The 13,411-nt window shown below is 43.4% G+C and overlaps 1 protein-coding gene across 1 annotated transcript in view; it reads left to right on the top strand.

The window, feature by feature from the left end:
- Nucleotides 1–13,266, top strand: part of znf106a (zinc finger protein 106a) — a 41,537-nt gene extending 28,271 nt beyond the window's left edge. The window contains exons 15-24 of the mRNA XM_063183716.1: nt 168–319; nt 641–775; nt 1,475–1,591; nt 2,011–2,202; nt 5,183–5,245; nt 6,302–6,421; nt 7,365–7,436; nt 8,065–8,136; nt 8,650–8,796; nt 9,937–13,266. Of these exons, the coding sequence (XP_063039786.1) occupies nt 168–319; nt 641–775; nt 1,475–1,591; nt 2,011–2,202; nt 5,183–5,245; nt 6,302–6,421; nt 7,365–7,436; nt 8,065–8,136; nt 8,650–8,796; nt 9,937–9,993 (1,127 nt within the window). The 3' untranslated portion in view covers nt 9,994–13,266. The remainder of the gene's footprint in view (nt 1–167; nt 320–640; nt 776–1,474; nt 1,592–2,010; nt 2,203–5,182; nt 5,246–6,301; nt 6,422–7,364; nt 7,437–8,064; nt 8,137–8,649; nt 8,797–9,936) is intronic.
- The last annotated feature ends 145 nt before the right edge of the window (nt 13,267–13,411 follow it).

The following is a 13,411-nucleotide window of genomic DNA, read 5'->3' as shown; positions in this document are numbered from 1 at the left end:
CTCTGTTAACCCATTGTGTCCTGGAGACACATATACAGGTTTTCATGTTTGTATGTGCTTCGGAGGCTGAGATATTTAGGATTTAATAGGAAGAGGGCACCCTTTCCCAAAAAGGGCTTAGGACAAAATGGGTTAAACTAATGATGTTTGACTGCTGTGTGTTGCAGATGCTGTGTGTGAAGCTGTGGAGGCGCTGAGACAGGAGCCCAGCGAGGGCGCGTTCGAGGGCCACCAGGAGGCCGTGCACGACATGCAGATCCACGACGGCCTGCTCTACACCTGCTCCGGGGACAAGACCGTACGCGCTTTCCGCCTCAGTGTAAGTACATTTACAATAATATATATAATTAAAGGTGGGGTTGCAGGTTAACAATTTTAAGAAAATGTACCATTATGACTCATAGGCTCATAGGAGTCTATGTAGAACCTTAGTTCCCCCAACGTGATGTCATACCTGCAACCCCACCTTTAACCATACAACTCAAATAGATAGTCAACAGCCACAGACACACACACACACACAGATGTTATTTGGATTTTTCAGAAAATGATTTCAAGGCCCACCTCAACGAATACCTTCAAGGCCCACAGTTTAAGAATCACCGTCTTACAGCATGTGTATGTTGATTTTGTCTTCCAGACGCGTGAGTGTGTGAGTGTGTTCGAGGGCCACACGTCCAAGGTGAACTGCATCCTGCTGTCGTCTGGGCCCGGCCTGGCCCCCCGCCTCTACTCGGGGTCCAGCGACCAGACCGTCCGCTGCTACAGCCTCCGGGTAACACGCTCTCCATAGAAATAGAAGCCTCTCCTGGCTCTTCTCCATAGAAATAGAAGCCTCTTCTGCATAGAAATAGAAGCCTCTTCTGCATAGAAATAGAAGCCTCTCTTGGCTCTTCTCCATAGAAATAGAAGCCTCTCCCGCCTCTTCTCCATAGAAATAGAAGCCTCTCCCGCCTCTTCTCCATAGAAATAGAAGCCTCTCTTGGCTCTTCTCCATAGAAATAGACGCCTCCCCTGCCTCTTCTCCATAGAAATAGAAGCCTCTCTTGGCTCTTCTCCATAGAAATAGAAGCCTCTCCTGGCTCATCTCCATAGACATAGTACAAGTCCTTAGCCCTGTCTATTGGTATGCATGCCTTAAACAATCAATACCGTCCTATTATGCTGCTTGCATAAACATCATCAATTGCTGACAAGGCGATACACAAATCCACCTGTAGGTGAGGAAAAAAACACCCTCTTTGCTGATAGTGAAAAACTGGATCAGCTGTCCGTGTACTGTATTGCAATAAAGCAGATAGCCATGAAACATACCTCCCTTGCACTGTCTCAGTTGGCTTGCTAATGATAAGTCTTTCTTTTCTCTCTGTGTGTTATATTATGTGTTATAGACGCTTGAGCGTGTGCATCAACTGCCCCTGTATTGCATGTGTGATATTGAACAAGCTAACGATGTGTCTTTCTTGTGTCATAGACGCGCGAGTGTGTGGAGACGTTGTCCCTGCCCGACCGGGTGCTGTGTCTGCATAGCCGCTGGAAGGTGCTGTTTGTGGGCCTGGCCAACGGATCAGTGGTGACCTTCAGCCTCAAGGTGAGAACACAGACCCCCTAATCACAGTTTTGATATTGTAATGTTGATGTAATATGCTTGAGTAGTAGACGCTACGGATTTTCGGATCCCCACGGCCTTCCATCGCTGCTCCTGTCGTGGGTTTGCTTATCATCTCCACCAAACGTGACTGTTCCATTCATCATGGACTTAAACTTTCCACTACCGTCTATTTTTGTTGTGTACCTGTTTTGTACTTATATTGAGTTCTGTATGTCTTTGAGTGTTTGTATGTTATTTGTTTATGGCCTCGGCCTATCTGTAAAGCGTCTTTGGGTGTCGTGAAAAGCGCTATACAAAATAAATGTATTATTATTACTGTAGTAGTAGTAGTAGTAGTAGAGATCTGAGTGTTTACTCTTGTCTTTGTCTTGTCTCTCCCCCCCCCCCCCCCCCGGCAGACCAATCGTCAGCTGGACGTGTTTGAGTGCCACGGGCCGCGTGCGGTGAGTTGCCTGGCGACGGCTCAGGAGGGCGCGCGCCGCATCCTATTGGTGGGCTCCTACGACAGCAGCATCAGCGTGCGCGACGCCAAGAACGGACTGCTGCTGCGCACGCTACAGGGACACACCAAGACGGTGCTCTGCATGAAGGTGAGGAGAGGGTCTGTGTGTGCGCGTGTGTGAGTGTGTAGTGCAGGGGCGGTTCTACCGCTGGGTAAGGTCGGGCAATTGCCCGGGGCCCCGTACTCTCAGGGGCCCCGTCGTCACCATAACATTAATTCCAAGTGCAGTGATTATTCAAGTATTCGGGGCCCTATATTACAGCACGGGGCCCCCTGTTCAAAGTAGCGGTTCCTGCGCGTCATATAAGAAATTATTCATAATGCGTTGCACGACACAGGCTTTCGCGAGTTTTGTATGTAATTGATGATCACATTTAAAGCAGGTTGTATATATAGCCAGCGGTACACTTCAGCACGACGGTGGGACTTAAATTTGAACCCAACATTATGCCACAAGAAAATTAATAGGCCTAGTAGGCTACTTTAGCAACTGTAGGTCACATGGGTGATAGAATTATACAAATAAATGTTTCGAATAGAAATGGAGATCATAAAAGAACGATATTTATGATTTATTTTTGTACATTGCGACCTTGAATTGTGGGATACATTATACCGGTAGTAGCCTAATAGTCTTATTGGCTGTTTGGAGAGAGCGCCAGTTGCATCGGCAACATTCTACCATTATTTCGAATGTCAGCCTGCCCCAGAGAGCTGATTCGGCCCTGACGCGTGGGAGCTTGTCCTTTCTTGATAATAAGCCACATTAAGTCATGGTTGTCAGTGAAAACTCAGTCGTTTGCCTATGTTGTAGCATGCCTTCTTGACCTTGTTTAATGGAAGTGGGCAGAACATGATTTGTGCATCTTGATAAAAACTCCGTGTTACAAATTGCCCTGCGTTACTTAGTGCTCCGCGCTCCTCTAATTCAAAGACAGAATAGTATAATGACCAAGTCACTTCAATCGCCAGTGCTAGCATGAACATAATGGATATTCAGACAGAAGATATGTTGTACAGAAGCCACAAAGGCACGGTAGGGGTTTATTCCTTTCAATCATTATGTCCGCCGCAGCACAATTTTGATATCGTACCATGTCATACTTCACGCATTGTTGTCATTCCGTGTAACTATAGTCAAAAGTTGATAGCTCTAATGTCGGCTCCATGTCAGTTTGCTGCATTTATTTCTGGTTAGCATGACGGAAGTTTGGCTATTGTAGTCTAGCTGTTATATCACGTCACGAAGCAAGCTGGGTCACTTCAGAGTTGTGAGCGATATAGTTATTAGTTAGAACTAGAGAGGGGACTTGTCAACTATTCAACAGATGTGTGCACGCGCAGTTGGCGCAAGGTGCCTGTTGTTTCTCGTTTGTTGCCTAATTTCGGTTTCTGATTCTGAAACACAATAGTTTCTACTTCAGCCACCGTTTCCTCTGTATTGGGTGTTCACTGGCTCAAGAGTGCAGTGTGCGTTATGGTGCACCGTGGTGTGTCGACTCGTGACTGTGTTTTCATGTGCTGTGAGCTATGTTTTCGTTCAAGGGGCGCATCACCATTTTTTTTAAGTTTTCTTTTGTAATCAACCCTCTACCGCGAATTGTCTCATTCTATCTTCTTTGCCCATTTATGGAACGAGTGTGGGTCTATCCTGGCTATTTCTCACGTGTAGCAGGCTGAATGCTCATCAGCATAACTAAATCATTTGTCACCTTAGGGGGAAATTAATCTCTGCTTTTATTACCTGCAGAGTTGGCTATTTTAATAGCCTGCCCTTACAGGCATTCCCCAAAAGTCACTCAGGCAGGTGAAACTTATCCACATGTTGCTGCTAGAATTCTAAATCGCAAAAGAGATCACAACACTCCAGTATTTGGTCATTTCACTGGCTACCCGTGAGGGTTTTTTGTTTTGTTTTGAGAATTGAGTTTAAAGCAGTCCTGATAGTCATTAAATGCCTTGGGCCCTAAATATTAGCTATTGTGGATGTGCTAGAGCAATATCATCCTTAGATGCCTTAGGTCTTCTCTGGTAGTGTCTAGGGTCAAATCCAGATAGGGTGAAATGGCATCATTATGCTGCCTGCTGGGGCCAGCTAGATGTCCAAATAAGACCTGCCCCAACAGTGATTTCAAAAGAAATTAAAAACAGCTTTGTTTTCATCTGCCTTTGGTGATAGTTATCTACTATCTATAGCAATATATTTTTCTCTCTTCTCTTTCTTTTCTCTACTCTTTAGCACATTGAATGACAGTTATGTATGATAATGTGCTATATATTGATTGAATATGGGGCCCACCTAGATAATCATGCATATGGGTTCCGTTGTTACGCCACTGCCTGCATACATCATCGATTATTAATTAATAATTTAAAAGGGGCCTCGGAATTGTTTCTTGCCCAGGGCCTCAGATTTCCTAAAACCGCCCCTGTGTGTGTGTGTGTGTTTGTGTGCGTGCGTGCGTGCGTGTGCGTGGACACACCAAGACCGTGCTCTGCATGAAGGTGAGGAGAGGGTCTGTCTGTGTGTGTGTGTGTGAGTGTGTTACAATATGCGACCTTGCCTCCTCCACTTGTACTTGTCTCCTCGCCCTACCTCCTGGACCCTCCTCCGTGGAGAAACCCAGCTGTCAGCCTAGCCACAACAACTTTTGAGGGACTGTTTTTCATTCACCATCCCAATTGCAAATGAGAAGAAGGCTTTACAATTGAGCTTTTGCAAGATATTGAAATATAATGCTGTGGTTAGTGATGTCATCATGACATATTACTTCCTGGTATGAGGAGACAAGCACAAGTGAAGGAGGCAAGGTCGCATATTGTAACGCACTCTCTGTGTGTGCGTGTGTGTGTGTGTGTGGACACACCACGACTACTGTGCATAAATGTGAGGGATGTGTGTGCTATTTGTATTTGGGCATGGTTCATGGTCTGTACAAAGGTGTGTACGGTATGCATTTCTGTTTGAGTGAGTTTGTGGTTGCATAATATGCTTGTTTTTCTGTCTTCTGTTGTGTGTTTTTGTGATGCCAAATCTGATCATTTCACAAACGTGTGTCCTCAAACAGGTGGTGAACGACCTGGTCTTCAGTGGCTCCAGTGACCAGTCGGTCCACGCACACAACATCCACGTACGTGTAACAACATTTCACTCGCAAAGCTTTTGGATCTCCTTTTGTTAAACTTGGATTTTTTTTCGCACACCTCACCTGGCAGGTGCGTCGGAGATGGCCCATGGGTCACTCAGCAGACAACTTGAAAAAACTCCCGCACACTGACCATTTAGCTATTTTTGCTTTAATGAACGACGTTTCTGTACAAGACCTGACCAGAGATTGCCTGATGAAGGTCTTGTACCGAAACGTCGTTCAATATACAGGGTGTATGCAGGGTTTTAAAAAGTTATAAAAGGTGATAATTTCAAAAGCCAAAATTTAATGGCCTTAAAAGTTGTAAATTTCCTCAAAAGGTATTATTTTTTTGAAAAACGTGGTATTTTTTTGTGTGTTACCATATTGATAAAAAAATCTTTGTTGGTTTACCAATTATCACTGTTTTTTCATACAACAGTGATTCGCGCAACTGTAGCCACCTGAGCATTGTACCATCCCGCCGCACTGCTCCCTTTTTTTTGCAAAAAACGAAAATGTATTGTAACGTTAAGGAGGTAGAAATTACAAAAGATGTCTTGTTAATACTTGCATCGGAGTGTCATGATGGTTGTAAAAAAAAAGTCGAAAGGTAGTGAAAAAGGGTATTAAATGGTAGTAAATTTGACTTCAAGATTTGTGTATATACCCTGTTAAAGCAAAAACAGCTAAATGGTCAGTGTGCGGGAGTCTTTTCAAGGATCTCCTTTATTACAAAAGAAAAATGACTGCACGCTTACCCTTTGGTTCATGTCATCGCCAAGCTTTTGGTCAACCTGAGACTGGGCCCTGAGGAAGGTCTGATGGCAGAAAGCTTGGCAATGAAATGAACAGAAGGATTTAAGTGCGCAGACATTTTCTTTGTTAGTTCACAGTTTTCGCTTATGTTTGGCACCGTTTAATCACAAGTGCCGTGTAATCAAATTAAATGCAGGCTCTCTTATTTTCACATTTGTGTTATAATGTATTTATTGAGGCTCTCTGTGCTTATAAATGAATTAAGGAAATATGTTGTTGTGTGTGTGTGTGTGTGATCAGACGGGGGAGCTGGTACGTATCTATAAGGGCCACAGCCATGCGGTGACGGTGGTGGCCATCTTGGGCAAGGTGATGGTGACGGCCTGCCTGGATAAGCTGGTGCGCGTCTATGAGCTTCAGGTGGGTGACCCGTGTTTGTGTTTTTATCCATTTTAGCCTGATGACTTGTATATGTTGTTCGACCTTTGGTGCCTTGAGACACACATATACGCTGCATACAGACTCTTGAGATTTTAACTTTTTAAATAAAAATGTGGGTATGTTACAGCTGAATGAACACATTCTAATGCAAGATGGGGGTTTTAGGGTTTAAATGTAACTTATTTCATGTTTTTATGTGCATCAGAGGCTAAGATATTTAGGTTCTTATAGGCTGTGGGCAACTTTCCCAACAAGGGCTTAGGCATTCAGCAGGCGTTTTTTGCAGGTGCTTCAGGCATCAGTGGGTTAATTGGAGATATTCTAGCCGTCGCCAGTGTAGTGCGCCACAGCGCCACAGACCTTGTTGAATTTGTCGCAGGGTCTTTAAGCACTTCAAAATATCAGCTGAACAAAGTGCTGAGCAAGCTGGGTAAACGACTTGGGGCAAAAATAATGACCAAGACTAGTTTGAACTGTTTCAATTTTAACTGTTGTTGACCTGCAATGGATTGGGACTGTGATTGTGATATCAATGAGCCCGTTTATATACACATCAATAAACCGTTTATGGAGTTACCTGTTTATTCGAGCGCTCATGTAAACTGAATAAACAGTTTTCATAACCGATTTATGAGAAATCTGATTCGCACAGGTAGGTTTTTGGCTAATAAACTGATTTCTCGTATCATGTAACCTGCATAATCGGGTTACTATCAGGTTATTGATAAGTAGCCAATCAAAAGCCTTAAATTCTAGCTTCGTGTCACACACTTTAGTGGAACACAGGCAACCGACTGACTGCATATAAACGGCAATAAACGGTTTACTCCAATAACCTGTTTATTCCAATAACCTGATTATTGCGGCCATATAAATGGGCTCACTGTCTGTTCTAACACTCTACCCCTCTGTTTTGCTGCAGTCTCATGACCGCCTGCAAGTGTACGGTGGACATTCAGACATGGTGATGTGCATGGTCATACACAAAAGTATGGTGAGTACATCAGACAAAAAAAAACATTCTTTCTTTACAGTTTGTCTTTTAAATAATTATATTTAAAGGGACACTGCGTGAGATTTGTAGTTGCTTATTTCCAGAATTCATGCTGCCCATTCACTAATGTTACCTTTTTCATGAATACTTACCACCAGCATCAAATTCTAAGTACTCATTATGACTGGAAAAATTGCACTTTTCATACATGAAAAGGGGGATCTTCTCCATGGTCCGCCATTTTGAATGTCCAGAAATAGCCATTTTTAGCTGCAAAAATGACTGTACTTGGACCATACTAGAATATATTTATTTATTACTTAGTAAACTTTCATGTAAAGGTCAAATTTGGCAATAGGCAGCCCAGTTTCAATGCGCAGCATAGTTGCAGTACCTTTTTTGACCATTTCCTGCACAGTGTCCCTTTAAATAATTATATATTTTAAAAGAAGGAAGGTTGCCTCGGCAGCACCTTCCTGCTTTTGGTGTTCTAGATGCCCTTTTCCTCTTGAAGACCACCTGCTCTTAATTTGAGACCCAAGGCAGTGCTCCCCCATCTCTCTCTCCAAAAAATGATATATTTTAATATGACACTTTTTGTAATGACCTGATAATCTGTGTATTTCAGATCTACACAGGCTGTTACGATGGAAGTGTTCGAGCTGTGAAACTCAACCTGATCCAAAATTACCGCTGCTTGGTAAGACTTGGAAATCGATTCATTACTTAATGGAATTTGTTTTGCAGGTCTGTTAGTTCGTTTGGTTTGATTGGATTTTTAGTAACACGTTTTAGAGATTACTGTGTTGTGCTTGCAGGTGCACTTGTAAGTTTGTGTCTGTCTTTCTGAAAGGCTCACGTCTGTGAATACTTATCAATGAGCAAGAGCCAGCGAGCAAGCTCTGTTTTTTTGTGTATATGAATCACCATAAAATCATAGAATCACCAATCACCAAGTGTGTGTTTGGATGAGAGAGAATGTGCATGTGTGTGTATGTGCAGAGGCGCTGCCAGAAAAGTTGGGCCCCATGAAAGACTCGAATTTTGGGCCACCTTCAGGGCCCCTGCAATGCTATCAGTTCTTGGGCCCTTAGAATCTGTAACAGCACCCATGTGTATGTGTATTATACAAATTAACGTGTGTGTGTGTGTGTGTGTGTGTGTGTGTGTGTGTGTGTGTGTGTGTGTGTGTGTGTGTGTCCGTCCATGCCAGTGGCACGGCTGCTCCCTGATCTTCGGCGTGTTGGAGCATCTCCAGCAGCACGTGCTGCAGGACCACGCCCCCCCCAGCCTGCAGACGCTCAAGTGCCGATGGAAGACCTGCGACGCCTTCTTCAGCGCACGCAACGGCTCCAAACAGGTAGCACGCTTTATGTCCATCTTGCATTTTTTAAAATATATATATTTTTATGGGCTTTTTGGGCCTTTATTTCGGATAGGACAGTGAAGGTGCGACAGGAAGTTAGTGTGGAGAGAGATGGGGAAGGGTTGGGAAATGACCCCGTCCGGACTCGAACCGGGGTCCCCATGGGCATGCAAGCCCAAGTGTGGGGGGCTTAGCGGTCCATCTTGTATTTTTTAGCTGCTGTTTTTTTTTTTTTCTTCTTCCTTACAATTATTTCTTCAAACGCCTTTGGTGTTCCTAGTTTTCAGACTTTCCAGAGATGTACTTTATTTTTTCGACACCCTTATATTTCTCTCCTCAAGTCTGAGGCCAGATGTTTGACACCCCTACATGTACATGTACTTTGATTTGGATTAAATGGTGTTGTCAAACTCGTTTGGTGTTTATAGTTGACTTTGCTTATTCACATAATAGTGGCATGCATACCATATATAGGGTCTTTAAATTTGTTCGCCTTACGCACTTTACTCTGTTTGTCGATTGTGCTGTTATGCTGTGTTCAGTGTATTTCGTCGTTGGCTTCTTTCTGTTCGATTGCATGGGGTAGAGAGAAACGTAATTCCAATTTCCTTGTATGACCTGTGCATATGAAGAAACCGACCATAAAGCTTAGCTGACTTGACTTGATGACTGATTTTGTTGCGTTTATCCCTCTCCCTCCTTTCTCCCTCTCCCTCCTTTCTCCCTCTCCCTCCTTCCTCCCTCTCCCTCCTTTCTCCCTCTCCCTCCTTTCTCCCTCTCCCTCCTTCCTCCCTCTCCCTCCTTTCTCCCTCTCCCTCCTTTCTCCCTCTCCTCTCTCCTCTCCCTCCTTCTCCCTCTCCCTCCTTTCTCCCTCTCCCTCCTTTCTCTCTCCCTCTCCCTCCTTTCTCCCTTCTCTCTCCCTCTCCCTCCCTCTCCCTCCTTTCTCCCTCTCCCTCTCCCTCCTTTCTCCCTCTCCCTCCTTTCTCCCTCTCCCTCCTTTCTCTCTCCCTCTCCCTTCTTTCTCCCTCTCCCTCCTTTCTCCCTCTCCCTCCTTTCTCCCTCTCCCTCCTTTCTCCCTCTCTCTCCTTTCTCCCTCTCCCTCCTTTCTCCCTCTCTCTCCGTCCGTGTGTTCAGGGTCTGGAGAAGCACATGCTGAAACATTGTGAGGACGACAGCAAGATGGAGCCCTGAGGGTCCAAAGCTGAGGTGTCCAGCCGGAGGAAGAGGAGGAAGAGGAGGAGGAGGAAGAAGAGCAGCATCTATCCTCATCATGCTGCTAGCCATCACAACCCCCCCCCCCCCCCCCTCTCCCCCATTAACCCTCACGCTAACTTTTCCCATATTGGGAAGATCGCAACGCTAACGCTAACGCTACTAGCTGAACACACACAGGAGCTGTTGCTCCCTACCCTCTCTCTCTCTCTCTCTCTCTCTCTCTCTCTCTCTCTCTCCTGTCCAGTATCTACTTTCTTTCTTGTCATCCGAACACCAGCACTCCACTGAGAGGGGGAATGAGTTGAAGTGAAACACATGATAAAGACCGTGGGCCACCCCGGGTCTTAAATCAAGGGCAGCTGACCAGGAACAAAGACCAGGCAAAAAAAAAAATCATATTAAATATTACTCACTTTTGTAGATCTTTTATTTTCCCAGAGGATTTTTTAAAAAATTATATATTTTATTTTTTAAAAATGACAGCATATCAACGTCTTCTCTCAGTGGAGTGAGTTGTCTTTTTGGTTTTGGTGTTCTGGTTTGGCCAGTTTCCACATTCATCCCCTTCACGTGTGTGTCTTCTTCTTTATGATCCATCATCATGTCCTGCTATATAACTGTTTTATACTCTCTGTGGGATACTTGGGGGCCTAGTACAGGGGCCGCACGCACTCTTTTGTCTACTGCCATAGCGACGCCTCGATGCCTACCTAGACCTACTACCGATAGCCCCCTCTGACCAGGGATGTTTTCAACTCCAGTTTCTGGACGGTACTGTTCTGTGTTCAGTTCTGATCTTTTCCAGTATGTGACATCGTCGTCATCTGATGATGATGATGATGAGGATTCTGATCTGATCTTGTGTCTGATTATGTACTAATGTGCAGAAGATCACGTAAAAGTAACTGACCAAAAAAAAAGTGTGGGGGAAGAAAAGGAATGAATAATATCTTACTAAAGATGGATGACGGTCGTTCTTTAATGAGAGACTTTCAGGACCAGGTTGAAGAGGTTGCTCTCCCAGCTGCACACACTCACTTTAGTGACTCGTTTTTTTTCCTGTTAACTTTTTGTTTTTTGTTTTGTTTTGTTTTTTTCTTCCGCGTGCTGTTATTCATTCTAACACTATGCATATGGCATGGGTTTAGGGATTTTTTTTTTTAGTTGGTCCATGATTTTGATGGAATTTGCCGGAAGCATGGTATTTGTGTACGTTGCCGAGCTATGTCACTGTGTTGTGGCAGTGACGCCTTTTACAGTGGGATTAAAGTAGCTCTTGAAGAATGCTCTTAGAGTGTGTTTTGACTTGATTTTAAATTCCCCTTTTCAGTTTTTGTGGTTCATTTGGATTCCCCTCACACAGTAAAATACTGTAGAGGTATGACAGTTTTCAGTTTTTGTCTTTAAACCATAAGCCCTTTTTTAATTTCAAAATTGTCACAATGACATTTTTGAAGGGTAATTTTTGATGTCTGGGATGTTGTTGTTTTTGTTTTCTTTGCCAGTTAAATGTGGTTGATTATTGAGAGGGAAGATGCAAGGATAGCAATACAACCATGCGTGTTGTGACTTCAGCTTGCTGGTTTGAGTTGTGGAAGACTTTTGAGTGTGCAGTGAGGGTGTTTCAGAGAAATCAAACTTGTTTATTCAGAGTTTGGAGTGTGTGTGTGTGAATGTGTGAAATGAATGCCACTGTTAAGCAGTGGTGATGTTTTGCAGTTTGTTTCAGAGGAATGAGAGATTTTTTAAAACAAATTTAAGTGCCATTCCTTCATATTCAGGGTGATTGTATTTGTATGTAGTCTGACTGGACTGTTCACTTTTTGTTTTGTTCATTTGAGTACAAATAAATTAAGTATTGTAATGATTTATGGAAAGAGACAGCTTTTGCTGTCTGTTGGGTGGCAGGATGGCGTTTCTAGATGTGCAGTGTTTGTGATGGAGGTTGTCAGAGGAGGTGATTACTTTTTAAAAAGGGAAGAGGTTGGAAACAAGGTGACCAGGTGATCCCCTCTCCCATGCCATACACACCTCAATTCAGTGGTGTAGTCTACGCAGCACACACAGGTATACGCAGTATACCCAACTCAACATTTCAGGGATTTCAGTATACTCACTTAAAATGGATTGATCCATTATTTCGAGTAGCACAAATATATACAGTATACACCCACTTCAAAAAGTGCTCAAATATACAGTATACCCACCACAAAATAGTAGACTACACCACTGCCTTAATCCGACAACTAACATGTAGGTGGAAATCTCAAATGCTCCCTTGTTCCACACATGGTGCTTTGTGTACAGTGATGGGGAGAGCTACATTAATTAGTTAGAATCCAGTGTGACAGGTAAAACCAGTTGATTTGGAATATGTGGCACTGGATTATGTAACAAATGAATCCAGGGGGTGTTCCTAGATTGGGACTAAGCAGTAGGCTAAACCAGGTTGTTAACTTTGAGGTAGTGGTAAAGCATCTCATAGATGAGCCTGGAGCAGGCCTCATCTTTTTTTTAATTGAATGACATCTGCGGGTTATTTATCAGAAGGTTTATAACTTCCTGTTGGTTAACTTTGCCAGCTTTATTACTTGACCAGAGTCTAGGGCTGGATCTCAAATGGCGCACTTGTGCACTTCGGGCACTATGTTTCAGTGCGTAGCTAATACGGCATACGCACTGAAACATGAACACTAAAGTGCACAAGTGCACCATTTGAGAATCAGTCTAGGAATACCCTTCAGGTCGCCCATCACTGTTTATGTAGCGAGCAAACTAATCCAAGTTGCTCCCTGTGTAGTGAAGTATGTGGGGAACCGGTGACCATTTCAGACATGGCCCTCCACACACACATACACACAATGCAATGGTTTTCAAATCTACCACCAAACTTTAACACTGGTGCCACCATGACTACAAGTCGCTGCAATTGAAAATTTTAAGTAATATTTTTTTTCCGGCACATTCTAATTCTTTTTGACAGCATGTCTTGGAATGACCATTTCCCATATTTTATTATTCCTATCATTGCCCTGATTAAGGGTGTTTATATGTTTTTATTTTAATGGTGTGTAGCGCTGGGATGAGCAATTACTCTCTGAAGAAGTTGTTCCTGAGTTTCTTCTTTGACTGAATTTTGTTCCTGAAACTTTTATCTTATATACCATGTTTTTGTAAGACGTTAATAGTTGAGAGATTTCAAAAGAAAGAGAAAAAAAAGATTGAATAAAAAGATTTTTCCGCATCATGGTTTTCTGTGTTATTTGTTTTTGTCACATTGGTTGCACACAGTTGTTGTTTTCCACGAACTGAAGAGTGAGCCAACTGGTGATGCTCTGTAGCAGTGGACTTCACAATAACACTGATAAACTTAAAGGTGGGGTTGCAGGTTAAC

This window comes from Engraulis encrasicolus, chromosome 19 (genome assembly GCF_034702125.1).
Source record: "Engraulis encrasicolus isolate BLACKSEA-1 chromosome 19, IST_EnEncr_1.0, whole genome shotgun sequence".
Classification (NCBI taxonomy): Eukaryota; Metazoa; Chordata; class Actinopteri; order Clupeiformes; family Engraulidae; genus Engraulis; species Engraulis encrasicolus.
This window is presented reverse-complemented; position numbering and strand designations above follow the sequence as displayed.